The 16654-nt window shown below is 37.4% G+C and overlaps 1 protein-coding gene across 1 annotated transcript in view; it reads right to left on the bottom strand.

Moving 5' to 3' along the window:
• The window catches only part of LOC107094544 (nesprin-2-like), a 98910-nt gene that overhangs the window by 71185 nt on the left and 11071 nt on the right, over nt 1–16654 (bottom strand). The window contains 23 exon segments of the mRNA XM_015390229.1: nt 794–1091; nt 1638–1745; nt 2131–2336; nt 3111–3314; nt 3629–3730; nt 3833–4000; nt 4362–4520; nt 4718–4868; nt 4949–5107; nt 5282–6075; nt 6149–6302; nt 8135–8250; nt 9782–10106; nt 11157–11323; nt 11430–11579; nt 11939–12073; nt 12260–12904; nt 12985–13140; nt 13227–13394; nt 14949–15050; nt 15134–15271; nt 15402–15554; nt 15648–15832. Of these exon segments, the coding sequence (XP_015245715.1) occupies nt 794–1091; nt 1638–1745; nt 2131–2336; nt 3111–3314; nt 3629–3730; nt 3833–4000; nt 4362–4520; nt 4718–4868; nt 4949–5107; nt 5282–6075; nt 6149–6302; nt 8135–8250; nt 9782–10106; nt 11157–11323; nt 11430–11579; nt 11939–12073; nt 12260–12904; nt 12985–13140; nt 13227–13394; nt 14949–15050; nt 15134–15271; nt 15402–15554; nt 15648–15832 (4943 nt within the window).

Genomic DNA, 16654 nt, shown 5'->3' on the forward strand with positions numbered 1-16654 from the left:
TAAAGCAAGACCGACTCTCGCGAGACTTCTGAGCCTGTGGGCCGAGGGCTCCTGCAATTGCAAGTGCGGTATTTCCCCCACAGACCACCAGGGCGGCCGAGAATACCTTTGTTCAACCTGAAATGACTCATTTAATCATCCAAAACGTTATGGAACACATTAATTAACTGAAAAATGTTGCATAGTATGCCTTTAATGCTTGTTGCATTAGTGGCTGAATTCAAGTGGTACCAGAAGAGGTTGTTATTAGTTAAAAATGCAAAAAATAAAATAAAAATGCATGTAAGTTATAATTTCCTTTTACTGGTTGTTTAGTTTATACATAATAGTAAAAAAATTAATAGTAAAAAAATTTTATTGATGTTAAAGGTAGAGTGGAGGATTTTCTCAAATTTTTGAAAAGACCCACCCTCTCCACTTAAAAAAAAATACACATACACAACCCTGTACTCCATCCTGAGAAGGAACGCCTATTAAACACGTGCAAGAGCATGCACGGGCCCATTTCTGCTCGTGCAAGCTCATACAAGATTACTGTCCAAAAGAAGAATTTTCCACTATATCAGACTTGCCACCGGTAAGTGAAAAGAGGGGTGAGCACATAGGACGGCCTTACGTAAACATATCACCAGAATGATTCACAATTAGGAGGACCATTTATTTTGATGATCCACCCAGAAATAGAACATCCTCCACTTTAACTTCACGCTAAATGACACAAACCTATCATATAGTTCTGGATTTCAAATATTTTAAGAAAGTTTGTGTTTCCCAATGTGGAAAATGTTCCTACCAGAGCACAATGAAGACTCTGCTCTGCTGAAGTCCTTATTTCACAAGCATCAGCGAGAGGAAAGTCCACACTCTGTCTCAGATCTTCAAGCCACGACTGAATGGATTTGACCAAACCCTGAAATATTTCCAAATCATTTGTCACCGAGGTGGTCGCCTCTTGTAAGCCACTTCCGATGTTTGTGAGAAGGTTGTGGTATCGTTCTAGCAGTTCACTGCTCTGATCCAGAAGCAAAGACTGAGGAAGGTTGCTGCTTCTTAAAGATGATACAAGCTTAGCTATAAGCTCTGTCCTCCCCCTGCAAATCACAGAGAGAAGAGTCACAGTGAAATTAACTCTTAGTGTGACCAGGTGGAAGTTGGCGACTTTGTCCTGTGGGAGTTTCTTAAAATCAAAGATGAGCAAAAAGGATTTAAAAAAATCTATTAACTGATTCATATTCTGTTTATTACATCTGCTTAATGATTAATGAAAGTTCTGAATTTAGTTAATGTATATCTACACCAACATTTTTTCTAATAGTGTTAGTATATCTGATCATTACAAAATGTTTTATCAAATAACAATAAACATTTTGTGTATAAAAAAGGGATTTATGCCAAAGTGGATCTATCTTAAGTTGAATATCTATTTAAATTGGAATAAAAATCATCCAGATTGCAGATTTATTTAAACAAAATATACTAAAAAATACATATTTTTTGTTAAATTCCTGAAACTTAAGGCAGTATTATGAACTACATGGCACATTTGAATGAAAAAATAACAGTTTTAATGAATAATATTGATAAGTTATAACTGAAATACGTTTGATGTGAGCCTTAAAAACTTCAGAGCATTTTACCTTTCATGAAGAATTTCCTCTTGCAGAAGTGAACGATCCTTCACCTTCCGTGCCTTTTCCTCAGCTGTGTGAAGCCACTTTTCCAGCTGCTCCTTCTCCATACGCAGCCTGCAGTATATGTAAAGCGTACAAAGATCTCAGGCTTAATGCACAGATTGCACAATATATGAAAAAATACAGATGATTAAAGAGATTAAAGTGAGTGACACTTTGCCACTCCCAAAACAAGCTGAACTTGCAGAGGCTCTGTCTTGTTTATCCTGTTTTCATGTCAGACTGTTCAACGTTTGTTTAAAATCAAAGAGAGCCTCAAGGCTAACTGTTTTCTGATTTTGTAATATACATAAAAGCTTAAAAAATGTTTTAAGGCCTGTGACATTTTAATAAATTCAGACAAAAATTACAAGAAATTACAAGAATCCAAATATAATGTTAGATCCTCATGAAATGTATGAATTTTAGTGACTACAGATGAATGGAAATATGAAGTTACCTGTCCAGATGTTTTATATTCCTCTCAGTCTGCTCCTCCACTTCAGAGAAAAGCTGGTGAGTGTTTTTGATCTTCTCTTCCAGCTTAATCCCACTGACAGACAGACTCTGGAGGCTCTCAGGTGTGGCTATGGAGGCCAGAACCTGCACATCCTCCAGCAAACTCTGCACCTGTTCCTCTTCAGTGTGGAGCTGCCGACATAATTCCTGCAGGGAAAGATGTTAGAGATTAACATTTTAAAACACTGAAATGTTGTGAGATGATTTGGCCAATTTCAGCCAAATCTCTGGTTAAAACTCTCCCTTGATGTCATGGTAAGCCTTTATGATATTTTTTCATGCACTTTTTTTAACCACGGATAGACTCAAAATATCAGGTAAAATGATGATACACGACTCATAAGGTACAAGGAATGTAAAGGAAGTGAAAAGGGCTGAAAGAAAACCAGAGAGGAATATATCTGCACATAGGATATAAAATTTGCGCACAGGGACATGATTACGGAGGGATGGGGCAGAGATTGAGAGAGAAAATAAGAAAACCTGCCCTTAAAATAAAGACTGAGATCCTATATCTATGTAGACACATTCACTAATGAATAAACAGCTTATGAGAAAAAGTTAAAGGCTCAAAACTAAAAGGGTCTAAATTGGTCAAAGAGTATTTTGGATATATATATGTATATGTATATATATATATATATATATATATATATATATATATATATATATATATATATATATAATTAGTATTGGCAACTTTAGTAACTGAATATAAATAATGGTAATTTTGAGAACTTTATAAAACGAGATATATTTAGTTGCTACTAGCTGCCATTTATCAATCAAACCACTGCTGTTGAGCTCCGTCTATAGATCTTAACCATCAAACTGAAAACATGTCTGCAAAGGGGTTTTTGAGGTGAACGTTTCAAAAAGCATAAAATAAGCTAAGCATGTTTGCAGCCGACATTCAGCTACCTTAAGTTTCCCCAGCACCGTCTCAACATCATGACCAGAGAGATTGTGGAGGGAGTCCTGAATCCTCTGGAGGGAGCTGAGCGATTCTGTCATCCTTTCAGAAATTTGTCCCATAGTGGCCACCATCTGGTTATACACCTCCATACTTTCCAAAAAAAGCTCCTTCACTTGCTCTATTTTCTTATTCATCTGAGTCTCAGCCACCTTAAAAACAGACAAATAAAATCTCTCATAGTATTTTCTACAGCAAAATATGCTCCACATATTTCAGATTGATAAATAATATTACTAAAAAAATATTATATCAGGAATTATTAATTCAAAAAGTCACTTTATTAAATAAAATGTATTAATTTAAATAGATACGATGTAAGGGTTAAAAGTGATGTGCCTAAATATGATTATAAAGGCACAAATGTGTCATAAAAATATAAAGCAGAATGTCTAAAAGAAATATAATTTGAAATGCTACCAGAACATTTTTACATCCATTCATCCATTTCAGCCCCAAAAGCTACCTGCAGCTCCAGAGGAGTCTCTGCGCTTTGAAGCAGCGACTGAATCTCAGCAACTCTTTGGTGGAAACGCTCTGCACTCTCCTCTTGGGTCATAATCTCATTCTGCAGCCAGAGTAAAAGAAGTTAACGTCTTTCAAAAAGTAAGCTGGGGAATCAGAATCAACATCAGTTCATATTCTAGCACACAGATGGGCTCAGTTTTACCTGCAATCTCTTTAAGTCGTCCTCAGTTTGGAAAGATGGACACTGAGAAAGCACAGCTATTCTACTTTTGGTCCAACTCTCCACTTCTTCCCCCATCTGCAGGAGTCCATCCCATATGGTCAAACAAAGATGGAAGTTTTCAAGGTGGGAATCGGTTCTTTCAGATAACTGAAAATAATTATTTTTCAATAACATGTCAGTTATAGAATTAAGAATGAAATATAATATTAGTACAAATTTTAATAAAGATTAGAAATAATTCTAAGACCATTTAGGCTGTAGTTTCTCCTCTTATACAGACTTAGATGTTTTTACAATTTAAATACAAAAACACAGCATTAGCATTTAGCCTAAGGAGGTGAAGGGTCATCCTAATAACGATGCTTGTAGCTGAGATCCGCGTCCTGAGCATTATGGACCCTAATCTGCTTTTTTTTTTAATTCTTAATTGCATCATCCTTTGTCACCCTTCAAAACACAGAAAGAACAGCGAAATATATCAATATGTCTGCAAACTGGTTGAACTTACATCCAGCCAGCGATCCATGAGTGCATCTGCTTCCCTCTCAAATGGAGCAGCGTTGCAGCCTGGGATCTGACACAGGAGAGACTGAAATTGTCTAGAGATACAGCGGACCTCCTCTATGTCATCCCCAAGACCATTCAACTCTTCTTTAGTTTCCTTAACCTTCAGAAACACACACAGATTTTACCTTTGAACCTTCCTCAGATCACACAGAGGTTGACTTTTTTTTTTTTACTAATAAGGGGACTTTGATAAGTAATTGGTTGCATGAATTGTATTTTGGGATATAGAAGTGAAGTGCTAGAGGTATACATGCTTTGCAAGGTAGTGTATGCATAAAGCTAAACATCCTGCTGTACCTTAGAGTTTAGCCTCTGCAGGTAGTCTCTTCCTATGTAGGATGCTTGTTCACCTATGGTTGTCTCAGCCCTCTGCAGAGTGCCACTAAGCTCACTGTGCATGCTCTGAAATTTCCTCAGCAGCTCTGTCAGGAAAACAGTCTGCTCCAACCTGTGTGTAGATCCAAACAAAAACGCATCAATAAAACACATCGACAGAAATGTCACAGCTAAACGTGACTTTATTTTTACCGTTCTGATGTGGCTTTCATCGTCTCCTTCCAGAGACCCTCGGATTCACTGCTCTGGTTCTCCTCTGCAATTCCTGGTTTTGAAAAAGCATCACGTATATACTGTACCTCAGAGCCGAGGTTGGCAAGACGGCTTTCCAGCTCTGTCAAAGCACGCGTCCTACGGAGAAAATTCAGTGGATGTAAGAGGCTACTCACTTTTTTATGTTCATTGCAGCTCTATTTATTTAATACAATAGTCCAGATTATTGTTTGAACACAGATTTTATCACACAACATTTGTATTTATTTAGTAGGTCAGAAATGTGTTGACAGAACCAGCTGAGTGTTGTACCTCTGCTGCAGAGCAGGTATTGAGGCTTCCATTAGCTCCAGCCTCTCTGCTGTTGCCTTGGTCTCTCTCAGCACATCTAATAACGCAGATTTTCTCTGAACCAAACTCTCATGATCATTTTCATCTCTCCCAGCCTGACTGTTGGTGGTTCTTTGCCTCTGGTCTTTGTTTTTTGAGAAACCCTCTTCGGATCCCCAAACCTGAACTTTGTCTCCTTGAAGCTTTTGCATTTCTGATTTATCGTCTCCTTCCTGTTTCATCCTTTTGACCTCCAACATTGATTCTTCTTCTTCTTTAACACTTGTAGCAGACTGGCCCTGGTCTTGCTTTGCTGAATCATTTCTCCATGTATCTTTGAGACCCATATCCTCTCTGTTTTGGATTTCTTTCCTTCTGGATGTCATCTGCTCAAACACAAGGTCTACCAACACCTGACATGTAACAGAAGTACCATCCATGGTCAGAGTCATCCCCATTGCCTTTAAACTATCGTCAATAATATGAGATTTCTCCGTAGCATGCTTCAGTCTCGCCATTGTTGACTGTCCAGATAGTCTTTCCCCTTCTTTATTGGGGTCCCAGTTCGCCATCAGGGTTGGGTTCTCAGCCTTGATGTTTTTCAGGGTGGCCAGGAAGTTATCCAGGTCCCGTATAGTGGACTGAACCTCCTCCAGCTGCTGTCTGAGCTGCTCCAGATGAGAAAAATCACTGAGAAGTGGCTGGCAGAGGGATGGCTGCGATGACCCCCGCTTTGACAGCTTTCCCATTTCCTCCTTCAGTGTTTCGTCAATCTCCTAGGACACACATCAAGGATTAATGCTAATATTTGCATATTTTAATCAGAACTGGTTTAAAATGTTAGTTTACCTTAAGCTCTGAAAACACTGTGGATTCAACCAACACTAAAGAGGAGACGTCCACAGAGCGCCTGACGATCTGATCCAGTTTATGTGCTGTTATTGTCCTCCAATTGTCTGCAGACTCCATCAGGTAAGAGGCTTTTTTCAGAGGCTCTATTTTTCTGCACCAGCGATCATAAAAAAGCCACATTTTAATAATGCATTGTGTTAATCACAGAGTTAAACTATTTTATAAAGAATAGAAAATTCCTATTTTTCACTAAACATAGTTAGATCAAACAAGTTTTACAAAAAGTCTCTGAGTAACTATTTTATTATGTTTGATTCGTTTGTATCATGCAAAACTGAAACAGAAATTTAGAGTTTTAATTGATACTAAAAAAGAAAGAATATCTTTTGTTCTCTACGGTCATTCAGGGTAAATCTGCTAATTTTACATTTTAGCCATAAACCCAAACAAAGACAAACATGTTCACATGTAAAAGACAGTTATGTCTCTGGAAAGCATCTCCAAATCGAGTGAAAGTTTTTGATTCTATAAACTTGATCGTATGTGTAATGTAAGCAACAATATGTCACAGCCTTTAAAGCTCCAGTCCAGCAGGGCAAAGTCCTTCAGCCATCCCAACTCCCACTGATGGCAGCAAGGACACAGTGAGCCTGTGGGAGTCGAAAAGGCATTCGCTGCCAGTCTTTAGGGTCATGCTGACCACAAGTTGGTACTTTTTGGATTGTTCCTTTATAAAGGTTCAGTAAAGTTCGGTTACTGAAACTTGGGAGGCTGGGTCATAAATAACTTCAATTTTCTCATTATGTTAAAACAGTTCTTGTTCTACTGAGTAATTTTAATTATATAGGCTCCTCACTTTTATGGAAAGAAGCTTGCTGTACTACATCTAAAATGGCCTATAATGCAAGGTATTTCTGCAGCACTGATTGACTCTGCTGGCGACCAACACAGGGAACACAGCACATGCAGCAGTTTCTAAAAGTATTCATACCTATTCAACATCATTCCAACACATAAATATGATTTTATGTAAATATCAATATAATAATATAGCTCTGTTTGCATTTACATGGCTTTTGTGAACCTTCTTATTAATTTGAAATCTCTTGCATGCTCTGATGGGTTTTCTTATTCATTCTCCCATTAGAACTCTGCATCTCTGCAGCTCCTCCAAAGCTACCACTGTGATCTCCATCTGCCTATCTAATAAATGGTCTCTTTATTGTGAGTTTAGATGGAGGGCTATTAACCCTTTAAAGCCCGATCCAAGAATAAAACAAAACAGAAAATTACTTTTTTTGGTTTGAAGTCCTTATTTGGACTTTTACCAAAATATGTAAAAAGTAAAAACAGAAATACGTTTTTGATATTAATAATTTATTACTATGCGATAAGTCAAGATTATTTTTTGTGTAGTCTTCTGCCCTCTGTTATCAGGTATATCTGATTGTGTACAATAGGATTTTAAGCAAAGTTTTTACCATTAAATTATGCAAAAGGTGTCAGACGCAAAACATTTCAGAAACCGTATGTATCAAATATGCTACATTTGGCATTACAGGGTTAATGCATGCAGTACAGTTCTCTGTGAGATATTTAAACCTTGGATTACATATTTTCATAACTTAATCCCTCCTCTTATTCCTGGTTTATCTGGTGTCCAGGATTTTATGTCGGTGTATGGGAATAAATGGAGGCAGATTCCCCCCCCCCCCCGTAATTGGCAGTTATGCCGTTATGTCTATCACATTGAAATACAATAAAGTATCCTACAGTATTTTATTGTAACCTGACAAAATCTAAAAAGGTTTAAGCTGTATGAATAAATGTGAGAGCAGAAATTCTCTTAAAGCTAAATGACTGAACACATGAGAGATGACAGAGACGTACTCCAAAACTCCTCATTAATCTAGATCTATATTTTGCATCTAGTACTGTAACTCCCCAAAACTGATCGGAGAATACAAACTACTTAATCCTTGCCTTCCTTGTGGATCCTCTTTAGGAGGGGGCTCCATCTGTGTTAGGACAGCTGGTTCTGGGATGACGGTCCATTCTGCCTCCTGTTTGCTCTCCACAGTGTTACTCCTAACAACTGCCTGGAAGATGTGAGAGAAGCATAGTAACAGATCATCGAATCAACAAGGAAAAGATGGAGCAGTGTGCGACTGCTGTTACTGTCTGCTAAAGGGTCATGCATAGGTCAAGCACGGGCAGTGAAACTACTGAGTGGGTTTTTATTGGACGGATTTATGTAAATTAAGATATAACTAAATAAAGTACACCAGATTTATTTTATTAGGATAAATATTGAAAGTCTTCCCATAAATTCGGACCAAAGCATATTTCTTTAGAACTTACCCAGATTTATAAAAAACTATTGGGTTCAGTTCATTCTAACCAAACAGTAAGATCAAAACTGACCAATTGCTTATAGTTAAAAAAGTTATAATTGTAAATTAAAAAAACATTTAAAATAAAAACTTCAGGACTAAGAAACAAATTCTTTAGAATCAAAGTGTATAAAGAATCCATCTATCTGCAAAAATCTTATTATTTATATAAGAATGAACAAGTTTCTCTCTTGGCTGAAAGGAAAGAATTAACTTCTGTTGTTTATTCTTATTTAATAAGGCAAACTTGAAAAACTCTTAAATGATTGAATGACTTGGGATGCTTGCCTTTTGATCTAAAAACATATAACATCAAAGAAAATCTATTGATCAAGTCTTTGCTATAAAAAAAAAATCCAGATCATAATAATGGTAACAAAGGAAACCTTGTATGAAAGGACAAATTAAACATCAGGTCGAAACTGAGGGCGTAAACTTAAGGTTTGCATATCGCAAAACAGAGAAAATCTTTAAAGTTATTTCTGTTTGTAAAACAGCAGAGTGGTGTGCAAACCTTGTTTTTTTTTCCCTTCAATTTTGATATTCTAATGAACAAACTGCACCTACGTCAGGAAAATAAATGGCACTGTTTCGCTATCCATTAAAGTCAGCAATGGCCAAATCTGGCTATAGGGATGTTGTCACATAAAGAGGAAATGCCTAACTGGATACAATTAAATTAGATTTTTTTTTATAAAACATAAGCTATAATTAAATAAAAGCTCAGGATCACAATCAAGGCTGAAGACGGCAACTAGTAAAGGACAAATGAGAAAAACAACAAGGATAGAGGCTCTTCAAAGAATTAAAAAAGTGAACATTTTTCAAAATAGTATTTGTTCATTCCTTAAAACTTTTCAGTTGTTTGTATTTAACACGTGGAGATTAAAAACAAAAGTGAAAACAAATAATATTAGTTATATCATTATGTTATTAAGTAAGCCGTTAACTGTTGGATGCAGCTTAAAGCAAAAAAAAAAAAAACAGTTCTGGTTACTTAACGCTTACAGTAAGAGAAGGATGGATAAGATGTGCAAAGCATCATTCGAAAGTTTAATCTACAAAAAAAAACTAAATTTTTAGATGATTACTAGAAGAAAACATGTTTTACTTTATCTTATATGTATATAGAATGAAAAATACTGACATTAAACTTCTTAACCATGTAAATAAATAGAGCTTCAAAGCTTACAGAGATCGATCAATTACACAAAGAAAACAATTTATTTCATCATACCTGTATGTGACTTTGTGCTTGCTGATTGCTCTCTGGAAGGTGCAGCAGGCGAGCTCGCAGCAGCTGCTCTTCAGCTCGTAGTGAAGGCTTCTCCTTTTTCTCCCACCCGTCTCCTTGGCTCTGCATCAGGTGGTCCGTCTTCCCTGATGGGACGTCCTGAACTCGCAGCTGGAGGGCGTCATCGAGTCTTTGAGCATGCACTCCCTTGCCTAAGGGCAAGATGTCTTGTTGTGCCCTGTCAAGGCTCTGCACTGGAGTGAGACTGCAGCTCGGCTGCATGTCGGCCAGACTCAGTGGGGTGTTTACCTCAAGCTGCCGTCCCCTGCTGAGATAAGAGATGTACATAAGGAGGAGGCCAGGGGGAGTCAGAGCTGCTCAATACAACAGACATTTCATTAAGTTTGTAGACAGCAGGGATTAGAAAGATAAAAGTAAAAAAAAAATGTTTTGCATCATCTAAATCAATAAGCTTAATGATTTATTTTTTCTCAGATCTGCAAAATTTACATCGGTAAACCTAAAAGTGGTTAAACAACACTTGTCTTATTTGTTAATATGCAGTAAGAAAGGACTATAATGTGAATGATATAATTAGAGATCACCTAAAAAACAGAGAGCTAATAAAATCTACAACAAGCTGATTAAAAAAAAATTGAGACCGAAATAAAAAGAAGAAAAGCAATTTATTCTAACACAATCAGGAGAAGGAATTCAAGCTGTGATCAGTTAGTAAAGCTATAATCCGAAAACGAAAAGGTCTGGAAAACAAAACAGCGAATTTTATCACTGGGATCCAAAACATGGAAATTGGTTAAAATACAGGAGTTAGCAAAAAAATTAGATCAAAATGGATCAAAGTAATAAAAAAAAAATGACGAGTTAATCCAAGATCCAAACCAGAAAAATATCAAATAAAAAATGACACATCCCATTACGGCTTTCTATAACTCAGCACATAACTGTGTGAAAGCATTTATTTCATGAAAGTATGAATTTTGCTCTTTTTCTGTATTAGAAATTTATATGGGCAGAAAATCATAAACTAAGCTCATATTTTATTGTAAATAAACTGATTAAAAACACAACATTCTGGCAAGCCTTAAATGCATGTTTAATCATGACAGTAAGTTATTTCTGTGCTATTCTACTCCAGTTTGAAGAGCGGCTAAATGTCTGAATGTCATTCATTTTCACAATCCAGGAAAACAGGAAGCTGTGGATTACAAAATAATTGTTCCTAGAAAATTTACTAAACTTTGAAGCATAAATATAAAAATGTCTTTTTTACAATTTGCATGACTTGCAAGTGTTGCAACAAAATGCAGTGGACACTGCTCAGCCTGTTTTTTCTTTCTGTAGATAAGCAGTATCTTACCTCTTAGGCAGGAATGTTGCCAAACTAAGTTGGGTTTTCTGCTCTTTGTCAGGTTCTGTCTGTGGGTCTGTTGGCAAGTCGGGGGATTTCTCTAGTGTCAGGGTTTCACAAAGTTCTCCAAGGACTTGAAAACGTTCCTCTATTGACCCAGTCCCCTGGGTAACGTCCTAGAAATAAGGAGATAAACTTCTCTTAAAATGAGAACAACCTATAGCTATTAATACTTTTTAATTAGCAATAGGTGCTGCAGTAATGTTAAATTCCTGTTAGTACCTGATGGCCGTGCTGCAAGGAACTGAGGTCAGTCTGGTCAGCAGCTTCATGCAGAGCATTAGTAAAAGTTATACCAACAGAAAATGGCTGCTCTACTTTGATTTTACATTTTTGGATGGAAATAAAGTCAGCCATTTCCCGGCGCACACCCTGAATGTAACAAGAAAGGAGATGCTTACTATTGTCTCTTAGGCTTGTCGACATTATTATGTTAGTTTATCTTTATTTCACAGCAGGTCAGTACACTATATTAGAATCACACATTAGAATTTAAAACATCCAAGGTGAGTTTAAAAACCTTGTATTATGTTATTTTAAATCTTAGGCAGAATAACAATGTTTATCTTTATTTCACAGCAGGTCAGTACACTATATTAGAATCACACATTAGAATTTAAAACATCCATGGTGAGTTTAAAAACCTTGTAGTTTGTTATTTTAAATCTTAGGCACAATAACAACGTTTATCTTTTGAATTTTTATTGTACTCTTTTCATTTCCTGTCATACCTCCCACTGGTTTCTGACTGAGTCAGAGAGAAGCATCAAGTCCTGGAGCTGCGGCCCTGAACAGAAGGCCCCAAAAGCTTCCACTGCCCCCAGAAACTCCTCGAGCATGGCAGGCTGAAGAATGTTAAGAGCTTTCTGCACAGAAAAACAAACAGCTGAACACAAATATCTCACATATTTCAGAATGTTTCCTAAACCCAGAGCTTTAATTTGATATAACCTTTTCCAGGGTTTATAAAGAGAAGCAGCAGGTAGGTTCAAACACATTTTTTTTTTTAAATGCATTAAAATAAAATTGGTTGAATTCAATCCATCATCTACCTGTTTTTTCTTGATGTGTGACTCAGTCATCTCTCTGCCACCGAATAATTTTATAGCTTGCTGTATGCGTCCCTGCAGGCGAACCCTGGCCTTCTCCAGTCTGCTCCTGGCCATCGACTGGGCTTTAGAATGAACCTCACTGCGGATCATCGGCGGTGGCTGGGTTTGACTTGGTGCCAGTTTGATGTTTGGTTGTGACGCTGTTCCCGACTTTTGTTTGATACTTTGACCGTGTGAATAAGATGCACGCTTCGTTTCCACTGTAACTGACCCTGCTGCATGTATAGACAGAGCAGGACGTTCAGTTTGAACAGAACACTGATGCTGGCGTAATGGTACCATGACAGGCTCAGGCGTGGTTTTTATTTCCACCAGGGATACAGTCCCTTTCCTCTCCTCTGTGCTTGATGGCTGGAGTTTTGAAACCTGCGGACGTGTTGTTCCCTGATCAGGAACCTGAACCAGTTCTGGAATTTGCCGTTTAACATTAACAATCTGTTTGGTTCTGGCCTGAACAATCTGTTTGGTTCTGGCCTGAACATATGACCCAGTTTGTGGATGGAGAGTTTCAGACAATTGTATCTGTTCACAGAAGTCACCAATTTGCTTCTTGAATCCACAGGAACTTAACTTTTCAAGTATCTCCTAAACAAAATTAAAGTGATATTAATCATATTTCCCACAGTAACTTATTGATCAAGTGTCGTTTAACGGATTCAACTTACTTGAGTTTGAGAGACGGTGGCTGCAATCCGGACCTGCATGTCAGCTGTACTTAAATGTTGCAAAGAGGCTTTTTGTTGCTCAGAAACAAAGTCTTCCAGGCACTGCCACTCAGCTACCACCTGCTGTGTTAGCATCATCCCACGAGAGATTAACACCTATAAAGATACAGTGGAATTAATATATTAAACAAATCCAAAACACTAAGGTTGGTGTTTCTAAATTAGATTTTGTTGTCGCTAACTTTGGCAGCAGAATCAAATGCAGAGCGCCCTCCTTTGCGTTTCTTTTCCATCAGCTGCTCATAACAGTCCAGGGCTTCTGTGCTCCAGTGATCCAGTTCAGCCACACATCCTTCAAGTTTGGATGCTCCTCTCTGCAGTTCCCCACACAACCTTTCGGCTTCAGCAAGCTGATAAAAAAAACACAAGGGATCAAATGTCCAGTTAAAACCGTCCACCTGAATGATCAGTTCTTTATCAGATAATGAACACGACAAAGCTAAATCTACACAAGGCATGGCTTCCCATTTAAACTGACAGGACAGGAAAGTAGAGCAATAATCAGAAAAGAAGCCAAAGCACAACAGTGGTGACCCTGGAGGAGCTGCACAGATCCATACCTCTGGTGGAGAAACTAACCAAGATCTCCTGAAACATATTCTCTAGTGGCAAGAAAAAAAAAACTTCCTTAAAGAAATCTATACCCGTTGACTTTAAAGTTTAGCTTAAGTCTTCTTGATGTTTAATGATTATGGAATAGCATATTTTGCAAAATAAAACAATCAGAGCTACAATAAATTTGCTCAGCAAAAGAACTGACTCCAGGAGCCACATCATGCTTTATTGTTTATGATTTTTGAGAAAAACAAAGTAATTTTCCTCCTGCAAAAACATTATGTACTACTTTGTATTGGTCTTTATCTTTAAATGTGTTCAGAATACGTTCAGGTTTGTGGTTTTAAGGTGATAAAATGTAACCCGACTCCGCCAGATGGATTTGCTCCGCATATCCATCTGGAAACCTGCCTTGAAGGTTGAAGTAATTTTGGAAAGGGGTGAAAATACTGGTTAGCTGATTGGCCTATGTTGGTGATAGACGGGCCAAATAAACCAATCAGATCAACGAAGCATATGACGTACTAACAGCCAGGCTACTCTTGCCGAAACCAGTCGGGAAAAGAGCAAAAACATCTTTTCCTCTGAGAAAAGCCTCCAGAGCAGTGTTTTGCTCTTCTTTCAGTGAAGAAATACTCTGTAATTCCGATAAAACTTGCTCGATAGCCACGCTAACGCTAGTTTCATCGGCTGAAGCCGCCATGTTCTTTAGACTGAACTGTTGCGCTTCTCGTTGCGTCACACCTTAACCCGCCTCAAAGCCAACGCTGATTGGACGTTCGTTTGGTGAACGGCTCCAAATTTTCTTCAACGGAGAGTCTCCAGACTGATTAGCGAGTGAAATCTTGAAAGCTCGCGAGATCAGGATGATCTCACGAGGCTAGATAAAATGTGGAATAGATCAAGAAGTGAAAGTACTTTAGCATTTCCTATCTAACTTCCATGTTAAAGGTATAGTGGAGGATGATCTTTTTCCGGGTGGATCATCAAAACGATGACCTAACACCATCATTCTGGTGATATGTTTATGTAAGGTCGTCCTACGGGCTCATCCCCATTTTCACTGACCGGGGGTGAGTTTGACATAGTGGAAAAATTGCAAATCTTCCTTTGGAAAGTAAGCTTGTATGAGCGATGCCAACAGCAACTTTAAAACAGAGCATGCGTGAGGAGAAATGGGCTCATGCATGCTCTCACATGAGTTAAATAGGCGTTACCTCTTGGGAGCGGTTAAAGGGTTGTGTATGTGCATTTGTTTTTACAGTGGAGAGGGTGGGTCATTTAAAAAAATGCTAAATCATCCGATATACCTTTAAGAAATGTGTAAAAAAAGTATAAGACAAAAAAACCTTTAGGAGAGTTTTCTTCAGGTTTTCTTTAAGGGGTGTTTGAAGGTCTGCAGAAGGGATGTTAGACGACACATCTACCTCTCCAAGCTTTGTTCTCATGGACTGACAAAAAGAGCAAAGATGGAAATGATACTTTAACTTTGTAACAAATATTTAATGAAATCCACCTTTTCAAACCTGCTCACCTGTAGTTTTTGTCTCATATCCTTCAAAGGGACTGAAGATACCTCCAGTGGCAGTCTCATGAGCAAGTTAGCCTCTTGTATTAATGAATCTGACATCTGGATAGAAGAGGAACCAACTTTGGGTACTGAAAGTACTTCCTAAAAACAAACAAACTCATATCAATCCTCAATGTTATTATTTCACTAAACAAAAGAAATTTTCTATATTTTGTAATAAGGCAATGTTGGCAAAATAGCCACAGAACTCAGAATTAGCATGCAAACTTACAAACACAGTCTTTTTCATGCGTTCAGCCCACTGCAGGTTGACTTTGCTGATTTGTTTCACCAAAGTGACTCTAACCGAAGCTTCTGTCATTTCAATAAGGAAGTTTCCCACCTCATTTAACTGAGCATGACATGAAGCCCACTCGCTCACACCCTAGAACAAAAACATTTTAAAAAGTAAATCCAAAGCCACTCTTTAAGGATTTCTGCTTTATATATAAATTTGGGATAATCCAACAGATGTTACCTGCGTTTCTGCAGCTGTAGATTGAGCCAGCCATGCCTCAAGAGAAGAAAGGCTCTTACTGTACACATCCCATGCAGACACCACTCTCTCCATCATTTCCTTAGCAGTCGCCGTACTCTGTTTCACCTGCTCTGCTTCGCTTTCTGCTTCCTTCACCTGACGAGTGACACGCTGGGAATTTCCACCTGGGAAACAAAGTGTGTGGCAAAATAAAGCATTGCTTCTTAAGAATGGATAAAAAAAAAACTCTTTAATGACAGTGGTTAGTCTTTGATTGTAGTCATATTCAGTAAACTACAAAATGGATTGGATTAGACTAATTTTTTAGATTAAACATATCTTTTTTTAAGATCTAACGTCTGAATTATAAATGCTTTTTATTGGTCTGATGTAATATTTTAATCCTTAGTTTGATGTGTTCATGATTTGTAAGCTTATTATTGTCATAAGTAAAAGAAATATATGGATCTAGAAGAGTCTCAAAGTTAACAAGCTAACATACTATGTGTGATCAACACAAGCACACCAGATCCACACATGCACATGATGATTCAAGCAAGCAAACCAAATTTGCACACTGTTCCAGTGACTGGCTTATAACAAATCAATGGCCACATGGTTCATGTTCCTGGGATTTGCTGAAATAATTAAGTTATCTAATTGTTGATGTAATTAAAGCTGTAGTAATTGTTTCATAGTAATTGTTTCATAGCTAGTTTTTAAAAAAAATGCATTAGTCACATCAGGGGAGTCTAAAAAATCCACACAGAAAATTCAGTGAAGTTAAAACACAACAGTTAGTGTAAAAACCACTATATAATCATATGTTCATCCCATGTCTTGTTTCACTTTGTTAAAAAGTTGATGGCAATATTGAGTTTTGAAAAATAGCTTAAACTGTTTTATATGAATTTATTTTCAATCAAAATATAAACCCTCTTCATGCTAATTAAACTGTTCAACATTTTAGTTTAACATTTTAATTTAACATTTTTAAGTTGGATTTT

This window comes from Cyprinodon variegatus, unplaced genomic scaffold, assembly GCF_000732505.1.
Source record: "Cyprinodon variegatus isolate N-32 unplaced genomic scaffold, C_variegatus-1.0 Scaffold489, whole genome shotgun sequence".
Taxonomy (NCBI): Eukaryota; Metazoa; Chordata; class Actinopteri; order Cyprinodontiformes; family Cyprinodontidae; genus Cyprinodon; species Cyprinodon variegatus.